Below are 18,238 nucleotides of genomic sequence, written 5' to 3'. Positions count from 1 at the left end.
GATATATATATATATATGTGCATACAAAAATATGTAAGCATACATATATAGATACACGCGCGCACAAGCGCTCACACATATAATTTATTTATTTATATATATAGTACTTTAGATGTTAGATTAAAGCTTCTTTTAATTATCATTATATGCATGTATGTATGTATGTCACACTATATTTATTTCACATTTGGATCTCTGCAGTATACACCTGCTATAGACATCTTATATATACATATATATATACATATATATATACATATAGATATACATATATATATACATATATATATATATATAGATATACATATATATATACATATATAGTATGTCTTTGTCATCACGACCTTGAAAAAAAAAACGTTCAACTTACGAACTTGCTTGACGGTTCATATATAACCAGAGCTATATATATGTGCGCTTATGTTTCATACATAAACAGCTAAATCAAACCAAGAAGCAATGAAAAAAAAAGAAGAAAAATTGTGTGAGAGAGAGGAAAGAATAATCCACGTGAAAGAGCAAAGAAAAGAAAGGTGGAGTAGCTTCTCTAAAGGTCGTAAGTCCCCTTAGTTCACGGGTTTGATTCCCCCCTTGTGTAGGGTTTGGTAAAATATTTAGCACGGCGTGTATCTATATATGTATGCTCATATATATTTTTATGTACATATATATATATATATATATATATATATATATATATAGAGAGAGTACTTTAGATGTTAGATTAAAGCTTCTTTTAATTATCATTGTAGAACTATTTTTTCTTGGCTCACACTATATTTATTTCACATTTGGATCTCTGCAGTATACACCTGCTATAGACATCTGGAGTATTGGTTGTATATTTGCTGAATTACTAACTGGAAAACCTCTTTTTCCCGGGAAAAATGTTGTCCATCAATTGGATCTGATGACTGATCTTCTTGGAACTCCTGTTCCTGAAGCTATTGCCAGGGTTTGTGTTTGTTCGCATGATCCCAGCACTTAATCTCGATTACGCTTTTCTCATGGTACTTATAATCGTAACATATGAGATTTCTTTCCCATTTTAGGTTCGCAACGAGAAAGCCAGGCGCTATTTGAGCAGCATGCGCAAAAAAAAGCAAATACCGTTCTCTCAAAAGTTTCCAAATGCCGATCCCCTTGCTCTTTGTTTGTTGGAGAAGATGCTTGCTTTTGAACCGAAGGATCGTCCTACAGCAGAAGAGGTATGTTTAAAGGCTGCTACTCCTAAGTAGTACTGAGACATGTATTTCAAATTTTTTTTTTTTGGAAGATTTACATACCTACCACTCAATTCCTATTTATTTACATATATAATGCCTAAACATCAATCTTTTACATGCATATCAGCTTACATATATATTAAAATGTGCATTTCACTTTTAAAAAGTTAAAATAGTGGTGTTTTTGATGTGATATGAAAATTTTGGTTGTATGAATGTAAAAGTTAATGTTTTGGTGTTTAGATATGTAAATAGATAGGAATTGGGTGGTATGTATGTTATTGTCCCCTTTTTTTGTTATTATTGATATGCCTGCGTGATCTAAAGAAGCGAAGTGTTGCTGCAAGGTGTCAGGCTTTGGCCGATCCTTATTTCAGGAATATAGCGAAAGTTGAGAGGGAACCTTCAGCTCAGCCAGTTACTAAAATGGAGTTTGAATTCGAGAGAAGAAGAGTGACCAAAGATGATATAAGGGAGCTCATCTACAGGGAAATTCTAGAGTATCATCCAAAACTGTTGAAGGAGTTTTTGGAAGGGGAAGATTCAACTAATTTTATGTATCCAAGGTACTTACTATTGTAAAAAAACTACAATTTCCCATTCAAACTCATCAACATCATATGAAATTTCAGGCTGCACAAAATAATGTTGTTAATTTGCCTTGATCAGATAATAAATAACCATTTTATTGTCATGTTTACATTTACGTTATTCAATTTTTTTCACTAAAAAACAAAAAAAGGACTAGATCTTCTTAACAACTGCTTCAAATGATTATACTTCTCTGATGTTTGCTTCAGAGGTACATTTTTTTGCCAATCTCATCGCTCTCTAGAATTCTCGGAACAAATTTCAGTCGAAACCTTAGTCCTTAAATAATGACCAATAAAATTCATAATCACATTGTCTTACAGCGCGGTTGACCAGTTCAAGAAGCAATTTGCTTATCTTGAAGAACACTATGGAAACGGTGCAACAGTGGCTCCACCTGAGAGGCAACACGCATCATTACCTAGGTGAGTTAGTTCTTTCTTTTTTGAGGTTAGTTTGTTTTGATGAAAGTATTTGGAAGCGATTATAATTGAGTTCAAATATTTATTTGGTAGAAAATGAATAGTTGGGTTCCAATTTTTGGTACTTACCTTCATAGGCTGAATGTGTGCTTCACTTTCATTTATTATATTTGCTTGACTTGATAATAAAACAATATAAAATTCGAAGATGGATTTTAATATCCTTTTATATTCATAATAACAGTAAAATAATAAAAAATTATCTGGATAACAAACAAAGATTAAATCAAATGCTGACTAACAAACATTGAATTTGGGTTTTCATGAAAATAATTGAACATCACTGAAATTCATTTTATGGAACTCAATTATGGAATTAAGTCCCAATCATTCCCTTATATACATTGAAGCAAAACTAGCCTGATTGTGTATATATAGCAAGTGAGGCTGAGGCTGATTTTGTTTTCCCATGAGAAGGCCCTCTGTATTTCGTTCAGAAAACACAGCACATACCTCAAGTGACGCAGTTGTAGAATTTTCCAAATGTTCAATTAAGGAAGATGACAAAGCAAACACACAATATGAGAATGGCGTAGCCCCAGTAACAAAGTTTCCTCTTCAGATTTCTCAGAGGGCCCAAGGTAAGTGAAATTTTGTTTCAAAATTCCACAATTTTTAGTATTGCATAACAATATTTTAATTGATTCTTTGCATTCTCTGTCATCAGCATTATGCCATTTGAGATTCAACTTTATAAGCTGAATTTAATGGAGCCCCTCTGAACAAACTAAACGGGAACATTTATGCACTCATGCATGCGTACATACATACACTCATACATGCATACGTACATACATACATACATATATACACATATATAAGTATACGTGTATATATTTATGTACACACACACACACACATACGGTATCCAGAATTAAGTACACTGCAGAAATTGAATGTGTTCTAGAAATTAATGGATAGCTGTCGATGCAAAGCTGCAGTTTATGAATTGCTATAATGTTATAGATGGAAAATTGCTGTCAATGAATTGTTGTACATGGAAAGGCTCCGGCCACAAATTCAGGATTATTTCACAATGTTTCTCAAGCTTGGTCATGCATGTTTATTATGTTTGACTTGTTAATCAGATTATCAAAACTTATTTGGATAAAATCTTGGTGAGAATATTTTTAGTTTGAGAGTTTGTTAGAATATAATTTAGGTGGGCTAATTCGATTCATTTTTTTGAGATGAAATATCCAACTTTCTCAAAATGTTTAGTGTTGTGATGGTGGTCATAAGTTTTTGTAATACTTATAGCAGCCTGGTTGTCATAATATAATTTGAAAAAAATTCACTTGATAATTTATGTATTCTAACAAAATTAATACCCACATTCTTTCATAAGTATCAAGTTTCAATGACTTGTATTCTTCTTTAGCACTAGTTCTTGAGACCATAGATTCTCACATCTCCAGGTAATCTAGTTTCCCCTTATATAAGTACAATGGCCAAAAGATAAAATTTTCAATTAGATGTCTCCAGTTTAATCAAAATGTGTAAAAAACTTTGATTTCCTTGTTGGATGACTTTTTATACAACAAATTTTTTGCCATCATCAATTTAAGGTACTTTATATTGTGGTTAAAAAATTTCATATGATTTTTTCTATCGTTGTTTAGTAGGACTAATGTAGAAACCAATGTCGGAACAGGTGGAAGGGAGGTAGATGAGTTTATTTAAAAGCTTTAATAACTATCTTTGTTAATGGGCGTATTATTCAGAGATGATCCAATTTTTTTTGTTGATCCATTGTAGTTTTTATTGGTTTACATCCAAATATTCATACTTGTTAAGTAGAACAAGAATATATTTTTTTCCTGAAAAATATTAATTTCCTGTTTTGATAATGCCACTTTCCTGCCGAGAAAGTATTTTGAAATTCTGAAGTCCTGTCAAAAAACCCTTTACGAAAGTGCTAGATAAAGTTCTAGATAACAAATTAGTGCTATAAGTCAATTACTGCCCATATTGCTAGAACTTTTAGAATTTTTTGAGGATTGGTCAGATTTTTAGCACCTTAATTATGGCTTAATGAAATATTTTCTGTACAAGACAAGCTCAATCAATAAAAAAATCCCATTAAACCTCTTGAACTTTATGGGCTCATTATTTTATCAGGCTATATTTTTTAATTACTGGCGTATTGGTGTCTTCCAAGGCTTAGAAGCGTCAAATATCAATCAAGTATACTTCTATTCTAAATATCACTACTCCATTATAAGCGGCACCTGATTTTCCTTCCCACCATATGCAGGATATATTTTAAAATTCTTTTTTTTGGGCCTTTGCTTGTACGTTTGTACTTTGCATAAATATTGACTGAACTGTTATTCCTTTAATCAAATTCACCGAACACCTACTTTTCCATAAACTCTCCCATGATAAATTGTAGTTCTTATTCTGCCATCTGCACCAACCAATTCAAATGTCTCCTAAAATGCTTGAGCTTTTAGTAAAGCAGGCTGACTGCATTAGTCTATCATTAACCACTCGAACAAGATTTCCTGAACATTAATTCAGAGCTTTCTATTAGTTGACACTAATGCAAATAATAATTTATCCTTTAATTGATATATTAGGTTTAAACCCGCTTTAGAGTCTATCTGAAATTTCTTTAGATTTCTAGGTATGGGACTGCTTGGCAATGGAGATGAAGCCAAATGCTCTTTAATTTTTTAAAAGCCTCATCTCATTTGACATGCAGCTGAAATTTATTACTTTCTTTAATGCTTAAATGAATAGAGTACATCTTTCTGATATATATATATATATATTGGTTCCATGCTTATTTTTTCATAAAATAAAGTTTATTCTAAACTATGATGATCACTAAGATTCTATGAACTTAATACTTGTTTATTAAGACTTTCACTGCTCTCCAAGAATAAAAATTATTAGCACGGGCAGGTAGATTCTCATCATTAAAAGTGTTAGGAAAGCAGAGTGTTTGTTGGTCACCTTATTAGTCTCTAGCCTCAGACAGTCGGACTAAAACGCTGGTTTCCCCTCTAAATGAGTCTCAAAGGGTCTTCAGATGGAGATGAAGAGATAATTGTTAGTGTCGTGGTTACCATCATTATGTTACATGCAATGTTTATTGGAGAGGGTTTGCTTCTTTGAAATCCACTTAAAATGTTCGATATAATGGATTGTAGCCAAAACTAAATGAAAGTGGTCAATTAATAGGTTGAAATTCCTATCATCATCATTAAGGTCATATTGGTTGTTAGAAATACTAGCCCTGATCAGCCACCTCTAACTGAGTCTCGAAGGGTTTTCAGGTGGAGATGAAGAGATAATTGTTATTGTTGTGGTTACGATCATTATGTTACATGCAATGCTTATTGGACAGGTTTTACTTATTTGACAATCACTTAAAAATGTTCAATATAATGGATTGTAGCCAAAACTAAATGAAAGTGTTCAATTGATAGGGTGAAGCTCCTATCATCATCAATAGGGTCATGTTGGTTATTAGAAATACTAGCCCCGATCAACCACCTCTAAATGAGTCTCAAAGGGTCTTCAGATGGAGATGAAGAGAGAATTGTTATTGTCGTGATTACGATCATCATGTTACAATGCAATGTTTATCGGAGAGGGTTTGCATATTTTACAACAACTCAAAATGTTTGGTATAATGGATTGTAACCAAAATTAAATGAACGCGGTCAGTTGATATGTTGAAGCTCCTATCATTATCAATATGGTTAAGTCAGTTGTTAGGAATACTGGCCCTGATCAGCAGCCTCTATGAACTTGGGATCACCTGTTCTGTTCTTGGGTCTTCTCTCTCTAGATGTCGAGGAAAAGTAACACCTTCTCTGGCTCCAAGTCTGTTACTGTCCGGCCCGAGAGCTTGGAGTTCACTAAGGCACAAATGGATGGTCTGCGGGGAAAAAATATGATACTATGAGACTTTGTCGTTGTTTCAATCTGGTTGATCTGATGTATCTTTTTTCATGATGTTACTATGTTTTATGGATTTGTGGCTTTTTTATGGTTGGATATTATTGTAGACCATTGTTACTGTTAATATTGATTATTTTCACCGTCGACTGTCCGTTCCTGTGTTGATTAACTCCAACCTCTCGGGCCAATTGTGATAAGGTGAACTCTGAATTACTTCGAACTAACGCTACTTTAAAAGTTTATTGATGTAGCTCGTACATACTTCTAAGTTGCCTCCGATAAAATCTTAGTTATGTATGACCACAAAAATTGTTCTTGTACCTCTTTCAAATGGAACCTATTAATATGCAGAGGACTTGATTTATCACCACTACACTCGTTTGATATATGCAAAAAATTTTGGCGGATGTCCCTTTTTTTATGATAATGCTGCCATCTTTATACAAAATACACCAAATCTAAATGTGAAGTTTCACACTATGATTATCCTTCATATTAATAATATTAAATCAATAATATCATATATTGCGCTCCACTTCCCTTCTGCAGCCAGAAAAAAATTTGGGCCAGGATCTCCTGACCAAATTTGAATAAGAGATGGTTTAATGTGCTTTGAAATCATTGTAATACATGATAAATCAATACAAATTAATATTACACTCATCTCAAAACTAATCCGATGACATTGTGACTCATCTGCTATAAGTTTTGATCAAGGCCAATTACTTGTGCTCGGAGTTGTATCTAATAAACTGATTTTTCCGTGCCAGCAGGGACTGCTGTGAGGCCAGGAAAAGCCATTGGTTCCAATCATCGCCAAAACAACACTACAAACGGCTGTGCGGATCCGTTCGAGCAAAGAAGAATCGCAAGAAATCCTGCGAATACTTCACAATACAATTCTTCTAACTGTTCTTACCCTAGAAGGAACCCTAGCTGTAAGAATGAGAGAGGAGATGAGGGTATTGAAGGATCCAACTTGGTTCAGCATAAACCCTACTTGTCCAGAAAAGTTGCTGCAGCTCATGCTGGTCCCAGCGGCCATTGGTAGATAAACTCTTTCTGCTAATGCAAAGAAAAAGCTTTGTGGATTGGAGGCTGAATCTCTTGGGGCAGCAGCTGGGAGAGAGCAGCAATGAGATTCAGACTGATTGACTGACATTTTATAAGTTATTGGCTGTTTAATGCTGAAGAATTGGGAAAGAACGGATCACTTATAATACTTGGGAGTATGGAATTTGAGTGAAAGTAATGAAAAATAGATTGAGCAGCTTTGATCAATTATTGTAAATTTATAATCGAAACCCCAAAATTTATTGGGGTTTTAGTTCATTTCCTTCAATCAAAACAATGTTTGGAGTTTTTTTCTTCTTCTTCTTTTTTCTTCTTTTTAAGTTGTCTGCGGGATTTGGCCTCTTATATTTATGCTGTTTTATTATTTGGTTTTTAACTAAATATGAATATGTTTAAAATTGATGAATTGGAGCTCGTTTCAATTGATGTGGATTCAGTCCGTGCTTGAATAAATTGGTTCACCTAGCATAGTGAAATAAATTAGATTCAGTTCGTGTATGGCGTTTTATCATTCACATTTAAACTCTTAACATATTGGAATCATAAACCTGTATGAAAGCCGTATTCCACTTCTAAAAGCATAATGATGAAGAATTTTTATGTGACGTTAAAGATATGAGTAGTATGTAAATATGAATATCTTGATCTTAGATAGTGTGACTGCATAAAAATAACTTGGTATAGATGTAAGTTCTCCTGAAAAGATATAGGTACAGTAAATATTGAATGTAATATAAAATTTTAGTTGATTAACTATTCATCATAGTTAATTTAAATTAAACCATAGCCGTCTACTAATAAAAAATAAAAAAAAAGAAGCTTTACATACATAGCACTCGAACCTTATATATTTACATATCTAACACCTAAACTTCAACTTTTACATGCTCCCTCACCTATGCATTGGACTGAACATAAATTTACAGAGGGTCGATTAAAAAATGCATTCAACTCTCCTGCAATAATTTTATGCTATCTCGAGCCACAAGTTGTTTCAACAAAAATAAACCCCCAGACAATTTAATCTTAAAAACAAGCCAAACATCAGTAGCGAAATGAAGCTCCAAATTCCAAAGCTGAAGCCTTATAATATACATAATTGCAAGAAATTTAATGATAAAATCTTAATATTTAAGTGGACAATCACAAAAGATGAACTACGCTCATAAAATATCTATCCATCATTTAACAAAATAATACAATAATATCAGTTCACAAGACCTGATTTAGTTTGTAACAGATAGGCAGTTTGCAGAACCAGGAAATCTTGTTATATGTGGGTAAGCATCTTGTTTAGGGTCTAATCAGCCTCCAATGAACAGTAGATCAGTAGCTCTTAGTAATACTCTCCAACGTAAAAGAACAGTTTTGCTAATCTCTACAGCCAATTAAACAAGTTGGATCCCCAAAAAGTATTTCTAAATCTGTTCTTTACTGATATTTTAGGGTTTTTGCTGCAGAGAAGGCAAATTTGGACGCGGTCTAACACCATTTAACACACCTCTTGCAGTAGCCTATTTGTTGTGAGAATAATAGAACAAATGAGCCATAGTTGAAGTAGCAACAGTAAAGCTACTGAGTTCAGAAAGAAGAAGATATGAGTTTACCTCAAAGAAGGAATTATAATTTAGACGCATAAGAAATTGCCTGAGAAATGGTGCTCTCTGACTTCCGGCAAGCCGGCTGCTACGGAGTATAGTGTAAAGAGAATTTGACTTCTTATTAAATTCCTGGTACAGAATAAGGAAAGCAAAACAAGGATTTGTAAGTGACACAGTCTGAGTTACTCTTTTATAAGAACCAAAACAGGCCAAAGAAAGACTAAAATTAGGACAGGGTATTCTTGGTCATGATAGACTTTAAAACACTGAAATATGCGTTTAAATCAGTGCAATACAAGATTTATTGTATTGTTCCAAAAAACATAGTCTGAGAAGTTCATGCCAGAAGTTTGATGACTCGTGTGACAAATATTATTTTCATGAAAGAATAGATGATCCCAAATTATAATAAAGATATATCATTCATTGCTCTAGTCACATCTTTTATGAATTGATACAGGGATTAATTACATGATTTTCTTTCCACATCGATAGCTTGGTTGTAGAAGTAATGAAACAAAGGTTTCTAATTTAAATTATAGACTAACGTGTGCCCACTTCTAGCATTTCTTAGCACAACTGCTATTTTTATTGATGACAAGAAAATAAATTTTACATTTCTATGAAATAAGCATTGTAACACTTATGCGGTATTCGACTGCATCCCGGATTTACGTTAAATTGGATTTAGTAAATCCAATAAATCTACATTTGAAGGAGAAAGAGCATGCAAGCCATGTCAGAATAACTCCCTTAAATCTGCCAGCAAATCAGATTTAGTAAATCTAGATTTAAGTTGAAGATGGAACGTAAGAAGATTCAATTTAACGGAGCACAAGTTTTAAATTTCATTTATTTGGTGTTTGACTGGATTTACGTTAAATTTATGGCTAAATTTTATTAAAAGTATGCTACCAAATACCCCCTTAGTCTTGCGGATTTCTTTCATATATAGACTTCAAAGGGGTTATAAAGAGAGGAGGCTTCATAGCTTCAACGACACCTCCAACAATTCCCTAATATACCTAGAGAGAGAGAGAGAGGCAGCTACGAACAGTACACAATTCTCATCAATGACATCAAATGTTATTGGCTGCAAGTGGACTATCCACCACCTTCCCTCTGCCCTTCTGTAATGCTAGGCTGAATTCACATTAATTGAACATTAATTGAAGTAGTTTTTATGATTTATTATCAACATAACAACAACCCTCAATTTATCCCATTCAGGCTAGGGAACATCAATAAAGATAATAAAAAAATAAAGGAAGATTTATTTTATTTTTTTATCATTCATTACTTCTTTTTATTTAAATATACTAGTACACTCCAACAGATTTCATTTCATGCATGTCAAACTTTTAGTGCTCTCCTTGCATGTTGTCTTATAAGGGGGGCTATCCAATCCATTAGAATATTCCAAACAAATTAGAACAGTTTTTTTTTTCTTTTGTCAAAATGAGCAACAAATTTAGGATGTTATTAGTAAAGCAATTCTATATTTACGTCTACGTTTCTGGCCGCTAGGTTTGATTGTCTAATAATGAATGGCACGGTAAGGCCAGTAAATATGTGCCTCTGAAGAAAATAATGAAGGCTAAACTTTGGCTGACCTTGTTGACAACACAAAGCACAAACAGAAAACAAGCACTGCACCAAATGTAAACTCAGAGATGAAATAATAACACGATAATGTAACTATAGTTGAAACTGTTCAATTTGATCAGAAGACCATTACTTTCATAGGTGAAATTTCTGAACACGAAACCATGGGTACACTTTAACGCTTGATAAATTTATTGACAATTAAAATACGATAACCAAACTAATTAAAACATTTAGCAATATAAAATGAAAAAAAAGTGTGTCAAATATAAACACAGAGACAAACCTCAGTTATTTGTTCCAATTCAGAAAGATTTTGATTAGTTTCATACTGCTCAATGTTACTGCAGAACTGTAAGCAAAGTTTCATAATGCTGTCCAGAATCCTAGATACAGACCCAATATCCAGGAAGGACTGAGAAATCAAAGCCGATAAATATCTGCAATGGAAACCAAAGGCACATAAATAATACAGCATAGCTATCCAACAAATTATTAAATTTTGTCTCATCTATAAAGTACCCAATAATAAAAAAATATGAATAACACTGAAATTGCAATTAAAACTGCATAGTTCTGTAAGTGCATTCGAATTTTGAATCAACAATAAAACATATGAATTACATTTTAAAACACAAGTGTTGTTGCGACAGAACTAAAAGTCAGAAAAACATACATTTCCCCAACTTTATTAGTTATGATAGCTTGGGAAGTTGTTGATGGCTTCCTCCATGTTGAAGACTTCTTAAGACAAGCTCCTTCCTTCCTTCTTGTACTCCATGGGAAGGAGAGATATTTGATTATCTGATAATAATGTGATTTTTCTAATCTATTGCCCTCATTTGTACTTAATTATTGAAAAGAATCTCGTGACTAGTCATATGTAGCCCATTTAGCCTAAGAACATCACATTTCTATAATTTAGTCCCCCGAGTATAAAAAATTGATTCAAAATAGTCCACTTGGGATTTATAGAGAGTAATTTTTTTTATTAGAGGGATTAAGTTTGAATCAATTTTGTATCACCATTTCTATATACGAGGGACCATTTTGGATCCATCTTTTAAATTAAGGGACTAAATTGATAAATTGTGATACTATTGAGATTGAATTGGCCATATACGAATAGTTGAAAAAATACCTTGGGATTTATTTCCTTAATTATAAGAATAATAAATTTACTCCCCTGTAATTACCACAACATCGATCATCTCCATTGTTCTTAAATGCTTGCATCAAGATGCTCCTCATCAATTAGTATCCTCTAATTTTTTGTAAAAGATTTGTTAACCAAATCAATCCATTGTTATAATAATCCTGCAAATCTCAATATATCTATCTATCTATCTATCTATCTATCTATCTATCTATCTATATAAAATGGATCTAAAACTTCACATTTATATGCATCTTCTGCAAAGCAACACAACCTTTTTTGGGATAAATCATAAAATACTCCATGATTCTGCTTATTAAACAAGATAATGCACCAATTTCATGTTCTTATAAAAAATGTATATTTTGAGATCAACTCTAAAAATATTTTATATAATTGAGTACATACCCTTGGTGGAAGCTCACAAGTTCGGTAAAATCATTGGAAGTCTGCACATGTGCTTGTAATAAGTTCCATTGAGACTCAATGACATCAACCTGTAAAAGGATGCACTCTCATTAGCTAAAATGATTGCCAGCAAAGCATAAATTTCAAAAAAATTCATCAGATAAACAAAAGAGACTAAACTAATGGAGGCAGTATGAATGAAGGCGGAGCATCAAGTAATTGAAGTTTCCATAATGGAGGGCATGGCTAGTACTATTCCTGTTAAAGTTAAGCAGGTTGGCAATGGTGCTGGACTTCAAATTTCAGATTCTTACAACGAAGGGCCTTATTTCTGGAAACTGACATAGACATTTTTCAAAGAGACTTGTATTGATTTTTAAGTACTAAACTTAAACTTGAATAGAATTAAGTAGAAGCTTACCCTTGAGCTAAGATCATGTAGTAAAAATTATGCAAAACATTTAGACCTTCTTGAGCACAGTTCGAGTAAATCAGGGTGATGCTATTCCTTATATTTTGTTGCACACAAAACTGACTTTTACATATGAATTTCGACGAAAAAGTAATTCCTGTAAAGTAATATTGCCTCTCAAAAAAATTGGAAAAAAAAAGTTCCAACAAACGTAACTACCAAAATTTATAGCCTATTCATAGAGTCAATAACAATAAATAGGATGGCAGGCAATTTACAATGACTTATATCAATGGTATTAGTACATAAATCATTTCTAAATGGTGGTATACCAAATAACCTGGATGTAGAACTGAAGGTTTCTGATCAAAAAAGTCATATGCTCTCTAACTTGCCACATTGGTCTTGTTCGTTGTCGACGATGTTGAGATAGAGAACAACTCTTTTTCTCTCTTCTATGGTTGGCGAAATCAGCATGGTCTTGATGCATTGCACCAGCCCATGATTTTTCCAGTTCCATCTGTGTTCGCTTAAGTCTGATCAAATACTGGAAAACTTTAAGGTACCTGCATCATATTAATTGCTTTAATTTTCAATAGAATAGATTCCTTTCAAATAAGGTAATACCATGAAGCAACAGATCAACTATAAAATACAAATACAACATTCAAACGCATACTTAGAAAGGACTTCTGGAGTAAAGAACAGCTGTAAGGGCCAGTCAACAGAATACTCCAGAGCAATTCCATCCCAACCATCCACTGAAAACTCTGATGGAGTTGTTCCTTGCAAAAGAACACCCAGATTGACATCAACCTTCATTTTTTGTAAATTCATCTCAGAGCTTGGAATACCAATTCCAATTGAAGGAATTCTGTAGGCGGGAATTGGTTCATAGTATAACAATATTTCTTTAATACGACAATTCATGCTAAGTTAAAAGATGTTAGTCAATAGACCAAACAGATTACTACTATATGAAGCCAACCTTAGAAATACCCTAGAAAAATACTTGTCTTCTTCACTTATAGTCTTCAACGCAGCCTGAAAGATGTGAAATAAAGAATTGTCAGTATCAAGAAAGAATAGAGAGTGATCAAAATGACTCCACTATTTCTGAGAGGCAATTTTAATTCTAGACCATAAAAAAATCCTAATTTAATCCTCAAACTACTCAAATAGGGACCAAAGTAGTCCCACCGTTTACAATAACCGGCATGATCTTAATCCACACTTGTTACACATGAAATCAGTTGTGGTACTTTAAGAAAAAATATAAGTATGAAATTGGATTTCACTAAAAAATTCAAACAAAAATTTTTTTATTTTTTTTATTTCCTGGCATTCCTTTTTAACACGTTTGAATTTCTATCAACCTAGACAATAGGATTATTTTGATCCATGTTTAAAGAGTCTAAGAGCTAATTCAGGGTTTTTACAGAGTCTAAGATTAAAATGGACCCCTAACAAATAGTTAAAGAACCATTTTGAACATTTTCTTAAAAAAAATATGAATCTACATAAAAAACGTCGATGTAGGACGAACCAACTTTTCCTACCAGCACAAAATTTCTCTGATAGAATCTTCTTTATGACTTCAAAAATTTTAGTTAGATCGATGTAGTCTACAAGGAGAGGGTGACAGAACATAAGTTTGCAAGCATTCTTGAATGCATTGCACCTGGAAGCTTGGAGTAAGCAATTTTCATGTCTTGATTGAATAGCAAGGTCATCAAATACAACTAAGTTATGATGAAAGACAAATTAAAATAAGTTACATAAATCAAGGAAAAATCCATGATGAGATAAACTTTAATGGCTAGAGTTGATAATATCAAGTTTCATAAATAGAGACAAAAATATTGTATTATGATGAAAGACAAACTAATATGAGTCACAAATTTAACGAATAGAGAAGAGTTTCAGGATAGAACTAGGGGCAGAAATGTACCTGAATCAAAGTTTTTTTAGTGCTTTAATTGAATAGTAAAGTTACAGTGAGCGACAAACCAAGAGAAGTCGCAACTATCACGACAAAAATCCATGACGAGATCTACTTTAATAACTATGATTGATAATTGATATTACAAAATTTTATGTTTGTAGAAAAAAATAATTATATAAAATTTAATATTTAAAAAATATATATACTTCTGTCACGATCCAACCCGGGGCTTGAAAATAACCAAGATGATACAGACGGTCGGAGTTAATATTTTCCATATTTATTTTCTAACCCAGTTAGTAACTAATAAAAAGCCACTAATAAAACTAATTTCAAAGAATATATTTAGTTAACTCGTTACTGGTTATCCGAGTCTTCTATAAACGGCTAATGTTCATCGTTAATCACATAATTAACCTGAAAAAGTTAATTTAAAATTATAATAAGCTGAACAAGTCAGTGAATACTCATACTTCTAAACTACAACAATACAAAAAAAAAAATAATAATATGCATGTCAGTTAAGCTTTTTTGTAAATTAATATAAAGATTTAACATGCTATTCAAATAGTTTATTTCAATATCATGTCAATATCATTTTCATATCGATACGAATGTCACATGAGCACCATCTAAAAATTTGTACCACTTAAGCTACTTCAATATCAATATACCTTCCCATTTACATGCACGTATACCTTAGCGTGCCCCTATTAGTACCATTAAGGGGTGACTTCATCATAGTCAATCGTGCACATACAAACATCCAATAAAAATACCAGGTTCTAATAAAAAAATATTCACTTCTCATTTGCATAATAGTTAAATCATTCAATAATGATGTGCACACATACCATTCCTTCAATATGAACAAAAATTCACTAAAATTCCAAATCATGAGCTTGCAATCATTTACTAGATAACTAATGAAAGTATTAATTAATGCATTCAGTCCAGAAGAAGCAAAATACCGCAACAGTAGAAGAACATTAATACTCACCTCGTTCACTAATGATTCTAAACGTTCTCTTCACTTATCTCAAATGAGAACCTAAAGTCAAATGCATAAGGAATTATTATTTATTTATTATATGTTAATCTTATTATAAAAAGACAATTTGTCTTTATTTGACCCTCCTATGTATCTTATTATTTTAATTATTTTAATTATTTTATTATTATCCTACTTGTTATCTTCATTTAATTATTTCTTTTAAACAATTTAAGCTTAATAAATTTATTGATAGTAATGTTGGTTCTCCTAGTTTAACTTTCTAGGTATTTTATATAATTTATTTTTTTTTCTATTAGTCCTATAAATATACATACATTTATAATTATATTGTGTAACAATTTCTTACTAAATAAACAATAAAATGAAGCCCTAACTGTTCTTACTATAAAACTTATTTATAGCTTAAAGCCTGATATAGTTAAACCGTATTATTAAAAATAAAAAAATTATAATTAATAATAAAATAAAATTATAAATTTATCGTTTAAAACCCTAACCTTACCTTCGACTTGAACACCTCTCTGCACGTGCGAGTTCTGATTTCCGCAAGGCTCGCCCAACACTACTAGCAAGATCTTCTTCCTCGTGCTTCCTCTTCCTCTACACAACACCCTTGCCGACTCCTCCTCTAAGCTTGATAGCGACGTCGTTGCTAGACATCAACGCTGCCCCTATTCTCCTCTTTCCTCGGTTCATTTGTTGGGATTAAGTGCGCACGAACTCCCGCACTCGCCGCCTCCTTTGCACGAAATTTGCGTCGCCTCTTCCCCCGCTCGACAATGACGTCGAGAACTAACGCCTCTCCTCTGCTCGACGTCGTTTCCTCCCGCTCGAGATCGAGACACATCTTCTCTCATCTCTGCAAGTAGGCAAAACTCGTTCTGTTGTGTGATTTATAATGCGAATACGCCTTCTTGGCTTCCATCCCCTTGATTCCTCTTCTTCAGTTGTTTGTTTCCTCTCCCTTCTTTGAATACCCGACTTCTCACTTCCTCTCCCACCTTATTAGCTCTTCCACTTACAAAAAATTTCATCATCTAAATTTATAAACAAATCTTAAAGTCATTTCTCATTAAATACGTCAAGATTAGTTATCCATAAATTTTCTATTGAACTCTCTTCTATTATTTCAGGCGTATCACTATGTCTGAATGGATAATAATTACTACTTTTGGTTAACTTTAAATTTTTTATAATATTTCTTTTAATTATTCTATTGGTTTTTTCATCAAGATTGCATTAATTAATCTTAAACCTTGGTTCTAATACCACTTTTGTCGCGACCCGGCCCGATGATTGAACTTAACCCGAGGCGAGTACAGTCGGTCAGATGGTGAGAGTTAATATTTTTCATATTAATTTTCTAACCTAGCTATTAATAAATGAAAAAGCTACTAATAAAATTAATTTGAAGCAATATATTTAAAGTTACCTCGTTACTCGTTGTCCATTTCTTTTATAAATGTCTAATACTCATCGTTAATCGCTTAATTAACCTGAAAAATTAGTTTAAATTTATGATGAACTAAACAAGTCATTGAATATTCATATTTCTAAAATACAATAATAGAAGAAAAAAAAACAATATACATGTTAGTTAAGCTTCTTTATAAATCATTTATAAATCAATTCAATTTAAACATTTAACATGTTATTCAAAGAGTTTATATCAATATCAATTCATATCTATATAATTGTCATATGAACATCGTCTAAAATTTGTATCACTTAAGCTACTTTAATATTAATATTCTTTTTTATTTACGTGCAAGGGTACCTTAGTATTCCCCAACTATTGTCATCAAGGGGTGACTCCATCATAGTCAATCATGCATATACAAGCATCCAATAAGAATATCACTTTCTAAGAAAAAATTCATTTCTCATTTGCATAGCAGCTAAATTATACAATAATGATGTGCACACATACTATCCCTTCGATATAAAGAAAAATTCACTAGAATTCAAAATGATGAGTTTACAATAATTTATCAGATAACTAATGAAAGTGCTAATTAATAAATTCAGTCTAGAAGACGCAAAATGCCGCAATAGTAGAAGAATATTAATACTCACCTCGATCACTGATGATTACAAAAGCTCGCTTCACTTATCTCTAATGAGAAACCTACAGTCAAATGCAAAAGAATTATTATAAATTATTATATGTTAATCTTATTATAAAATAATATTTTGTCTTTATTTGACCCTTTGAATGTATCATATTATTTTAATTATTCATATTATTTTAATTATTTTATTATTATCTTAATTGTTATCTTCATTTAATTATTTATTTTAAACAACTTAAGCTTAATAAAACTATAGATAATAACGTTGGTTCTCCTAATTTAACTTTCTAGCTTATGTAATTTGTATTTTTCTATTAGTCCTATAAATATACAAAACTTTTATATTTAAATTGCATAATAATTTTTTATTAAATAAACAATAAAATCAAGGTCTAACGGTTTTTACTAATTAAACCTTATTATTAAAAATTAAAATTAATAATTAATAATATAATAAATTTATAAATTTATCGTTTAAAGCCTTAACCTTACCTTTGGCTCGAACACCTTTTGCAAGTGTGAGTTCTGATTCCCGTAAGGCTCGGCCCAACACTATACACGAGATCTTCTTCCTCTGCACGACACCCTCACCGACTCCTTTAAGCTCGATAAAGGCATTGTCACCAAACACCAAGGCTGCCCCTCTTCTCCTCCTTTGTCGGTTCGTTCGCCAGATTTGAGTGCGTTGGAAGTCCCACACTCGCCGCCTCCTCTGCAAGGTAGTGGCGTTGTCTCT

The 18,238-nt window shown here is 32.3% G+C and overlaps 2 protein-coding genes across 5 annotated transcripts in view; one reads left to right on the top strand and one right to left on the bottom strand.

Moving 5' to 3' along the window:
* The window catches only part of LOC110019954 (mitogen-activated protein kinase 16-like), a 14,644-nt gene extending 7,060 nt beyond the window's left edge, over nt 1-7,584 (top strand). The window contains exons 5-10 of one of the 3 annotated variants that reach the window (XM_020717859.1): nt 806-955; nt 1,053-1,208; nt 1,581-1,792; nt 2,141-2,242; nt 2,717-2,880; nt 6,988-7,584. In XM_020717859.1, the coding sequence (XP_020573518.1) occupies nt 806-955; nt 1,053-1,208; nt 1,581-1,792; nt 2,141-2,242; nt 2,717-2,880; nt 6,988-7,265 (1,062 nt within the window). In that variant the 3' untranslated portion in view covers nt 7,266-7,584. Of the gene's footprint in view, nt 1-805; nt 956-1,052; nt 1,209-1,580; nt 1,793-2,140; nt 2,243-2,716; nt 2,881-5,736; nt 6,948-6,984 lie in introns of those variants that run through there. The other 2 variants (XM_020717858.1, XM_020717860.1) reach the window with 2 other exon arrangements.
* Nucleotides 7,585-8,350: 766 nt separating this feature from the next.
* The window catches only part of LOC110019969 (gamma-tubulin complex component 4), an 85,635-nt gene continuing 75,747 nt past the window's right edge, over nt 8,351-18,238 (bottom strand). The window contains exons 10-16 of one of the 2 annotated variants that reach the window (XM_020717884.1): nt 13,459-13,514; nt 13,150-13,344; nt 12,811-13,036; nt 12,059-12,147; nt 10,781-10,934; nt 8,896-9,018; nt 8,351-8,802 (exon numbers count right to left, since the gene is read on the bottom strand). In XM_020717884.1, coding sequence (XP_020573543.1) covers nt 8,731-8,802; nt 8,896-9,018; nt 10,781-10,934; nt 12,059-12,147; nt 12,811-13,036; nt 13,150-13,344; nt 13,459-13,514 — 915 coding nt within the window. In that variant the 3' untranslated portion in view covers nt 8,351-8,730. Of the gene's footprint in view, nt 8,803-8,895; nt 9,019-10,780; nt 10,935-12,058; nt 12,148-12,802; nt 13,037-13,149; nt 13,345-13,458; nt 13,515-18,238 lie in introns of those variants that run through there. The other variant, XM_020717885.1, reaches the window with a different exon arrangement.

Source organism: Phalaenopsis equestris, unplaced genomic scaffold (genome assembly GCF_001263595.1).
Source record: "Phalaenopsis equestris unplaced genomic scaffold, ASM126359v1 Scaffold000088, whole genome shotgun sequence".
NCBI lineage: Eukaryota > Viridiplantae > Streptophyta > Magnoliopsida > Asparagales > Orchidaceae > Phalaenopsis > Phalaenopsis equestris.
This window is presented reverse-complemented; position numbering and strand designations above follow the sequence as displayed.